The following is a 10000-nucleotide window of genomic DNA, read 5'->3' as shown; positions in this document are numbered from 1 at the left end:
TCTCGGCGTAATTATCAAATCAAATCATCCAAGCAGTGTATTTCAGCCTCTGATAAAGCAAATAAGATTCTAGGATTGATTGCACGATCTTTTGATTTCAAAAGTCCATCGCTCATTAACAAGCTATATAAATCGTTAGTTCGTCCACATTTGGAATATGTTGTTTCTGTATGGTCACCGAATCTCATTAAAGACATTGACAGACTGAAAAAAGTACAACGGCGAGCCACAAAACTGATTCCAAATATCAAAAATAAATCATACGAAAATCGACTAAAACATATGAATCTGTTTTCCCTAAAAAAGCGTAGACTCAGAGGTGACTTGATACAGGTCTTTAAGATTCTAAAGGGAATTGACAACATCAAAAGTGACCAAATTTTCACATTGAATGAGAATCAGACAAGAAACAATGGTCTCAAACTATCCGGAAATAGATTCAATTTGGAAGTAGGTAGAAACAACTTTGCCAACCGTGTAGTTAATGAATGGAATAAACTTCCTGCACAGGTAGTGCAATGTAGTTCAGTTCGAAGCTTTAAGACTCATTTAGATAAACACCTAAGCAAGATGCTGTAATGATTATAATTTATTTTATATTATTTGTTTTTGCTTTGTTATCATTTGTCTGTTTGATTTTCATTTATTATTAGTTATGTGTCAATTTATTATTATTTACTGTTTACCTGTTTGTTTGTTATTCAACTATACCTATGCATTTATTTATGTATTTTGTTTGTTGCATACATTATTATATTTTTTTATAATTATTATTTTATTATTATTATGATTTTTTTTCCACATCCGACCTAGATATGGACCAAAAGTTCTCCTGTCGGCATGCTCAGCCTTTGTAATCCTTTGCAAAGTCCCTCAAATAGTACTTTTGAGATAAGATCTTTATTCCCTTTTTTCAGGCGGGTATCCTTATCGTGAAAACAGATAACATTACAAAAGAAAAAAATACAAATTTATACCTGGGCTGGGTGAAGTAATACAATAGATATGTATTTCAGTAATTCGTAATAATAAGTAATACTGGTCAGATCGGTGTGACAGTTTCGTAATCATAATTTTCATTCCCAGACTTCGAATCCGGATCTCCAGACCAGTAAACCCATAACTCGATCGTTACACTAATATTTATGATATATGTCTACACAATAATGAGAGAAAAGTTCATCATTTTCTACCCGACCTTCCCCCTCCCACCTCCCCCACCGAAGTTCGATCTGTATTCAAGTTACAATTTGGTATTTCAGTGAGACAAATTCCTCTCGTTCTCGACAGGGATGATGTACGATGCCCCTCACGTACTCGTCCAGGGCCTACAGCCGGGCCAGCTCGTTACCCTTCACCTAACGCACACCGACGACAAGGGTCTGCCCTTCGCTTCGTACGCCCACTATGCGGCCAACAATCAAGGCACTGTCGATCTCCTCCAACAACAGTCCCTCGGTGGAAGGTTCAAAGGCATTTTCCCTGTCGGCCTCATCACTACTCTCCGAAGTACGCCGGAAATCATCAAGAAGAAACCGAAACTTCGCTGGGCACGACTCTTCAAGCGAGATGTAACCACGCCCATGGAGGTAGGACGGACTTGTATGTAGCTCTAAGACTGATAACCGGAAATTAGACGCTAACAAAAGGAGATGGGTCCATTTAGTTGCTCCGGGTCATCACCAATGTAGCGGGTTTGGGCTACGGAGAGAAGAGAGACTAAAAAGTCCTTTATTGGGTGAACTAGAACTTACTTGCAAATGGTCCGGGGTCCGTATATGTACCACAGGTAGGTGAGGCACCCGCGGTGCACAAATGCATCGGGTTGGGTCAAGATGAGCCAGCGCCAGGGTAGATGTGACCCCAAAGGGAGGATATAGATGGTGGGGGGTGAGGTCGTGCCGTCCACGTGGCGTGCAGTGGAATCTGTACAGTATACTTCGGTATCTCCAATTAATTTCAAAGTATCATTCATTCTTGAGGACCCTGAGGAACGGTTTAATGTCCTGAGATATGAAACTTATTGCTTAGGAGGTGCCTCAGAGACAAACCAGAGTTAAGGTTGAGGAGCATTTCAGGAACGACACTAGCCATCATTGAAGAATTTCCCACAGTAATTGTGCGGGTAACGGGGTCCTGTGTTGAGAAATAACAAGATGGATTACAGCTCGAGCGAGTCCCACCTCATTGAAAGTAATTTCTAACTGATATGCACTCGAGCGTATGCGTTCCTTGTCATCACCACGATATGACTCCAGTTATAATGCAAATGGACATATTTTAACAAACACAAATGAGACAACTTCAAAATGGACAGATTTCAAAAAGCTGTTTGTGGTGGACTACAAAAATATCACAATGTCCTCTCCCGACAAGATCCTATGTGAGCTTTGCAGTGACGTAGTGATTTCCTTAGTCCAATGATCTTTAACTTTATATTTAAGATCATCCCCAAAGGGCGTGATATTACATTTGTGAACCAATTGAATTTTCTCCTCCGCCCTTTCACCAATCAGATTCTTTGTTTCAAGCCTTTACGGCAATATTGTTTACTTAGAGTAATATCAAGTCTCTGCATAATTCTCATTTAAAGGAATGTCATTTCAGCAATAAGTAAATATATATTCGAGCTCCCGAGCCTAGCTATTTCGTTACCTACACAAAGTGAAATTAGGCAGTTCGCTCGGGCTATTATTTACAATGTTCTATCACCTACACAAAGCGGAAAAGCTGATTCAGACAGTTCGCTCGGGCTGTTATTTACAAACAACCCACCTATAAAATGCAACCCGTCTTCTTCCCCTCTTTCTACCCTCTTTTCTACCAGCCTCTTACATTTCACTTTGCCCTAATTACTGAATAATCGATTGTTAATTCAGTTAATAATACAAACCCAGTAAGATAACAAATGATCTTTTAAACAATTTAAGTGTTTAATAAGTGGTCAAAAAGAGTATTGGACTTAAAAATGGTTGACAAAAATTTACCCTACCTGTGGGTAGGTAGAATAGTGAATATGATTCCAAGTGTTTATAAAAATACTTAATTGAAATTAACAACTAGCAAAGTTTTCAAATCAAATAAACATTGAATTTTCGTTACGCAGAGAGCAAAATTTTTGGACTTGTCACCTTTCCTTCTAATCACAACGTAGCATCCCTAATTAATAGGTTACATTCAGAACGAGTCGTTTAGTTGTGTTGGGCTTTCTTTAAGGATCCCTAATATCACAAACTAAAATGACAAGGTGCAAGAGTGCAGCGAAGAGTTCCAAAAACGATACTTTGATATAGATGTATGAACATTCTTCAGGGGTTCTGTACATCTTCACTTCTATAAAACGCAGACCCAAGGGAAAATATCTACTACAAACCTTTGTGATTTTAAGATATACATTATCAACATAGATTATTTCTACTTTTAAAATTACTCCCACAAGAAAAAGAATGCAAGAGAGTTATTTCGCAGAATAGCTTTCTGAATAAGCAAGTGCATATTTCCAAATCCTTCAGTGAATGAATAAAATAGTACTTTCATTATAATGTGCTCCCTTGTGAGAGAATTGCTGTTGCAAGTATCAAAGGCGTTATGATTTTCCCTCCCTCCAATTCCCTTTATGTCTCGTTATCATGGGCGTGTTACTGAAGACATTGGGGTTTACTATCTCGATGCATTCTCTGTATATCTCATGCCACGACCAGGCAGTTTCCTTTGTGGTTAGCATTGAAATCTCTCACAATCGCCTTCTCCTCTTTCAGTACACCGTATCCGTCCTGGATGGCCACCTCGACGAAGACAAACTCTACACTAACCCCGTCACGCTCGCTTCCACGTCTTTCTCCAGGAATCACATAACACCGGGGGTCAGGCGCATCGAAGTAGAGGGCAAGTCCATCCGGGGAAGTCTATTCTTGCCTCCCGGCCCGGGACCTCATCCAGCCGTTTTGGATCTCTTCGGTATACAGGGAAACCTTTTGGAGTTCCGTTCTGCTTTGCTCGCCTCCAAAGGATATGCCGCCTTTGCTCTCAGCTACATGGACTACAAAGATCTTCCGCCTTTGTCGGACAAATTAAGCATAGATTACTTCGAGGAGGGTTTGGATTACATGAGAAGACATCCGGAGCTCCAAAACGACAAACTGGGATTTATTGGGTCCAGCAAGGGAGCCGAGATTGGGATATTGTTATCCACAATATTTCACGACATCAAGGCCGCAGTTGCTATAAACCCCTACCATCTCAGCATAGGGGTCGACTTCTTCCATCGTGACAAACTGGTTCTCGAATGGACAAGGATCGATACCAGCACAGCGCATGTGAGACTCAAAGACAATCAAATGAAGGCGTGGTTCCGGGACGAGTACGTTAGCTGGGACACGGACAACATCCTAAAGACAGAAGGCATCGCCCCAGACTGCCATCTCCTAGTGGCCTCCTCGGACCGCGACGGTTCTTTAGCTCATCGATCAGCTCTGTGTCTGTCGGAGCGAGCCCGGAGACACAATCGGGATAACGTTCATTGTCTCGTTTATCCGGGGGCAGGACACATCCTGGACCCACCCTATCATCACCACATCGACCACATATGGACTTCCGTCAACCTCGTCCAGAGTAAAGATGGCAAAGGTAATCTGCCTGGAATCGCTCAGTATCATGGTGGACAGCCTTACTGGACCGCTAAGGCTGCTGAGGATGTGTGGCAGCGAGGTCTCGAGCTCTTCCACATCAAACTGGTGCAAGAAACTGGATTAACACTGCCCCCTCCGTGATGCTGACCAGGTAGCGAGTCTATGGCCGTCGAATCTCCTCTTCCTGATGGCTAACCTGCGCCTCTCCACAAGCCCTTTGGCTGCGCGGGGACATTCCTTTGACTGAATAAAATCGCTTACCGGTAGCCTGAACATTCTTACAAATCGTCAGTAGGAGTGAAAGGATTGATCCAGACTGATCAAACTCTTTCGCTGCGCAAGGAGTTTCTCTCGGATGACTAAAATGGCCTGGTGGCAGCCAGACCAAGTGTACAGGTCGTCGTCTCAAGGAACAAAATGCTTAGAAATATAAAGTAGTATTTAGAATTCCCTATCGCTCTCACACATACTTACTGCCGGGCATTAGGCCCTTTTCTGGCTGTCACCTGGCGATTTTAGTACGCTGGCCGTTGAAGAGCAACCTCATCTCGATCAAACCCATTTATCTGGTTGGGACATACTCTATGCCTTTTTTTTTCAGGTGACTTCTTCCAGGTGTGAGAGTCCCCGATTATGTCTTCATGAAATTGGTAATATGAGGTGATTCGTGTCTTGGACGGTACAGTGCGCTATTGCGGACTCGGATTTTGAAAGTTCGAAGTCAGCTTTGGGCTCAAAGTGTCAACAAAGATTTAGTGCTAGTTTGCACTTCTTAGGAACTCTCGGTGGTAGTCTCTGAAAGAGAGCGAGATGATTTTGTAGACCCAACTCCCTGTGCATAAATGACTGGCGCTATTAAACACCACCACCGTGCACGAAAAGGTTTCTGGATGGCTGGATGTATTTCAGTACGCCTTCGACTGGAAGCTACACTGTAAGCTCCGAAGCAAAACGATCAAGATTTCCGTTGGATCGAGTTTTGGTCTACACGATTTGACTCAGGATTTTTTTTTTTTTTTTTTTTATCCCACTTTATATCTAAATGACTCTTTTGTTGTCTAATCGCGGGCTACAAACACCAAACCTTAAAAGCACTACGTCTCATGTCCTATAATAATCTGAGGTTCGAGAAAACAGGAGGGATGGACAACCAATTCAGCTGCTGCTCTGTGCACTGGATATGGAGAGCAAAATTATTCCTATTTTCTGTTCAAATATTCCCTTGTCAGTGTCGGTAGAATTATGTGAAATGTGTTGGATTTACCACCATAGGTTACTGGATGGGGATGAATGACAGTAAGCCACCTGTTTAGTCTTGTTTGTGGTGTATTAGAAGTTTACATGTAGACATGCCCTTAGGATATACAAACTATGTTCTATTGACTGATACTTTTATACATGTATACTTATTTGGACAAAAATATCGTAGATTGTAGTTATATTCTAGTATTTATTTTTAGATTTTGTCGACATCTTAATAAGAATAATGCACCGATTAGTGCTTCACGACTTTATTGAGATTAGTAACATTGTCTGGCGTCAGTCGTAGCGACATGCGTCGGAGACATCACTGCAGGGTTACTATGACATTGTCAGACAAACTGCTGCATATCCATTTGTGTATGTCGGCATGCAATGGTGTCTTTTAGAAAAGAAATAACAGTGAAAGGTGTCGATGAAAATCCACGACGAAAGCAGACAACTGCTATAGTCTGTGCGCTTCAAGGAGTCCTTCAAATTGTGGCGTACGTCTTGCCAAATCGATATTAGTACATGCCTCTCTTTCTCTCTTATTTTCCATCTATTTGGTATATATATTTTTTGTTCTGTATATACTAAAGGAGGCTGCACAGTACAATGAGTATCGCCTTTGAGGATTATAACAACGATTACCTATCCCCTCCATCCCACCAGTCTCAGCTGTGACAGCTCGGCGTGGCAACACGGTGGGGAAAAAGCGGTGGTGCCACGTGTCATAGAATTTCTCCATACCATTGTTATAAGCCTAAAAAGTGATGCTCATTGTACTATATAGCTTCCTTTACCATATACAGATAAATAAAACAAATAACATAGGTTGATCTGGCAGAATGGCTAGTAGTAGCGTATGCCACACCTTGGCAAGCACCGACTATACCAGGCGTACTCACTTTGCTGACGACTTTAGCATTAGTATATTGACTCACCATTTTTCGCCTTGGACAAGTAAGGTTTAGTTCTTATCAAGATAAAACCCTACGCATTTTCTTATATTGTAATGAAGGACGAAGTTAACCACGATGTATACTAGTGACCGATACGAAATAATTAAGACTTTTCTGTTTCTGCGTTTCATTTATTCTTTCCTATATTCTTTCCTGTGGATGTGCTGTGTCTTGATGCATTACTTCTGACCCAGGACGATGGGTGAGATGCAGGGATGATCCGTCATCCAGGAAGAGCCGAGATGAGAGGGAGGGAGGGAGGGAGGGGTGAGTGGGAGTGGAACGGGTGGGAGTAGAATCATGCCTTTTGACTTGGGCTACCTCCTTTGTAAGGGGAAAAAAGCCCTTTCTATATGTATTTATGTATGTATGTATATTGGGAGAGAAATACATTATTAAGAAATATACTAAGGTACATGGAACCTCTCTTTCGTTATCAAAGTGGTGATGCCACCGAGATGAATTGAATAGTCTGGGCTCGCACTCGGCATGAAAGGAGTTAATCGAGCCTACGTAGCCCCTAAGCGGGCCGCCTACTGAGGTGCCACGGAGGTGAACAACAAAGCTTGGCAATAGCAGGAATAACACAGAGGGAGTTCAAAATGCATGAAGACAAGCAGGCTAGCAAACAGATTGAAAACACACACACACACACACGTACACGCACACACACACACACACACACACACACACACACACACACACACACACACACACACACACACACACACACACATACACACACACGCACGCACGCACACACACGTATACGCACACACAGACACACATACACGCACACACAGACACACATACACGCACACACACACACACACACGCACACACACGCACGCACACACACACACATGTACACGCACCACAAACACGCACGTACACGCACACACACACATACACAATTCACGCACATACACACACACACACACACACACACACACACACACACACACACGTACACCTAGATCATACTGAAGTACTAACAGGTGAGCTACTCGAATGGACAAAAGATTTTTTTTTTTTTTTTTGTGAGGACATTGATAAAAGATAAGGGATCAGGCTGGAGAAGAGTTCCCGGGGAGTTCCACAAGGTTCGGTAGTAGCACCTACAGTATTTATCAAATGTTTCTTATCTATGTGAATGACGTGATAGAAAGTAAACAAGCTATGCCAAAGTGTTTGCAGATGATGCAAAGATCACGAGAAGAGTGAGGAGTGAGGATTGTCAGCTGATGCAAATAGTTCTTGACTTCTACAGGAATAGGTCCCGCCCTAAACTGAATAAAATCGCCTTGTGTTTGACGGAATAAAGACTTCAAAGAGCTTCAGGGTAGAGAGAGAGAGAAAGAGAGAGAGAGGTGGGGGGTGAGATCAACACTGACTAATGACCGCAGCAAGACTATAATAGTCCATACTATAAAGCCATCAATATATTATCAGCAAACCGACCCGTAAAGAAGGATCGACTGGAAGTTGCCATAACGTGTCCCCCTTGTGTCCATTCAAGGCGATGAGGAGGCGGCGGGAGGAGGAATGAGGAAGAAGGAGATGGAGACCACGAATAGCCAGGAACCTACTCTCTCTATCTTTCTTCACAGTTGCAGTAGTGCACGAATGTGGGTGTGGGGTGAGGGTGATTGTCCTGGTGAAGCGGAATAGCCCCTTTACGAAGGGTTGTGGGAGGGGGCGGGGGAGGTTTCGAGTGACCTAATATTGGGTCGAAATTTGTATCTGCCAACTGGTTACACCTGTCGACCTTTTTGTTTCCTTGACCTGGTACCTTAAACTGACTGAAATCAACTGAAGTCAGTCAGGATGGAATACTTTGAAGAATTTCAGTGGAAAAAGGGGTTGTCTAAGACATTTCTCTGAATTGACTAAAATCGCCTGGCACTTGCCATGATAAAATATTGATCAAATATTATGGTGAATCATTTCGACAACGCAAAGCCGTTCTCACTCTTCTCTTCCAGCCCTGAGGGTCATCCCCCCTCCCCCTCCTCCGGCAAGCTCCCAAAAAGATGCCCGACCCATCTCCATTTTTTTACAGGCAGTTATGATTGATTTGATACAACCATGGCCTAACTGTTCCCCCTCCTCCTCCCCGCCTACAATTGATGATATTGAGACAAAATGTTGACTCGGTGATAGCTATTGCAGCCCCTTCAACAGCTGCAACCCTCCTTATGTCTTCTCCATTGAGGTTATATCTATTCTGGTCACCGCCAGACAGGTTTATTCAGCTGAGGGAAGCGTCGGTAGGTGCCATTTTCTTTCCAAAGTCCATTCCATGACTTATTTCTCTTCGGTTGACCTCTGGAGCTCTCGTGGCTGCACAGGTCGTGGGGGGCCAGGTGCACAGTACTGTAGTGGCCATGAGGCGCCGCCAGCGGAGTGCCACTCTTGGGTGTCGCGTCTCTTACGATGGGCCCAGGAGGCACTCCTGGGGAAGGAGTGTGCGTTCTGCCAAGGAAATGATGTCCTGTGTTCCTAGGGCGACACGAGGAAGGGCTGTGATGTGGCGCGATTCGTTCTTTGAGACAGTTTGAGACCTGAATGTTGTTTCTTCTTTTTTTCGAGTCAGTGCTTTCATCTGGAAAAGATTTCTTGCTAGGCGTGTGTGATGCATCCATTTAGGTCATGGGGATTCACGTTTTCGACAGGGCTCTTGCCTTTTTTCACACCAGCTTGAAGTACACGATCCCTAAAGCACAATTTCTCTTGGAATTGGCATTTTCTGTTTGGCCATGCACCGTTGGAGGAGTATTAGATTTCTGATTGTACTTTGGCGTCATAACTTTATTCTGATTCGAATATTTGTGTGGTCTTGTTTTCTTGCAGAATTTGTTCTTCCTTTGGGACTTGTAGTTTTGTGCAGAACGATATTTTCCATTTGTGGAATATTTCCACCTTGGGCCTTCAGTTGCATTTACTGTCTCGAAAGTCCTTCATGAACTTGTCATGCTCGTTGGGCTGTAGTCATTGTTTTTAGGCCTCCTTTGCTTTCGTATTTATCACGCTGACCCATTTCCTTGATCAAGCAACTTGTAGGTCTCGTTGCTCTTCCATATTCTTTATTTTGGGCACTTCCCATTTTACCAAAGAACTTTTGCATCGATTTTCTACTGGCTCGTGGTTTCCATTTATCTTCATTTT

General features: G+C 43.0%; 1 protein-coding gene across 2 annotated transcripts in view; it reads left to right on the top strand.

The window, feature by feature from the left end:
- LOC143036759 (acyl-coenzyme A thioesterase 1-like) overlaps positions 1-6947 on the top strand; it is a 29533-nt gene extending 22586 nt beyond the window's left edge. For both annotated transcript variants that reach the window (XM_076204461.1, XM_076204460.1), the window contains exons 2-3: positions 1291-1589; positions 3759-6947. In XM_076204461.1, the coding sequence (XP_076060576.1) occupies positions 1293-1589; positions 3759-4769 (1308 nt within the window). In that variant the 5' untranslated portion in view covers positions 1291-1292 and the 3' untranslated portion in view covers positions 4770-6947. The remainder of the gene's footprint in view (positions 1-1290; positions 1590-3758) is intronic.
- Positions 6948-10000: the final 3053 nt, after the last annotated feature.

This window comes from Oratosquilla oratoria, chromosome 21 (assembly GCF_046742065.1).
Source record: "Oratosquilla oratoria isolate Oo_2021 chromosome 21, ASM4674206v1, whole genome shotgun sequence".
In the NCBI taxonomy this organism is placed as follows: Eukaryota; Metazoa; Arthropoda; class Malacostraca; order Stomatopoda; family Squillidae; genus Oratosquilla; species Oratosquilla oratoria.
This window is presented reverse-complemented; position numbering and strand designations above follow the sequence as displayed.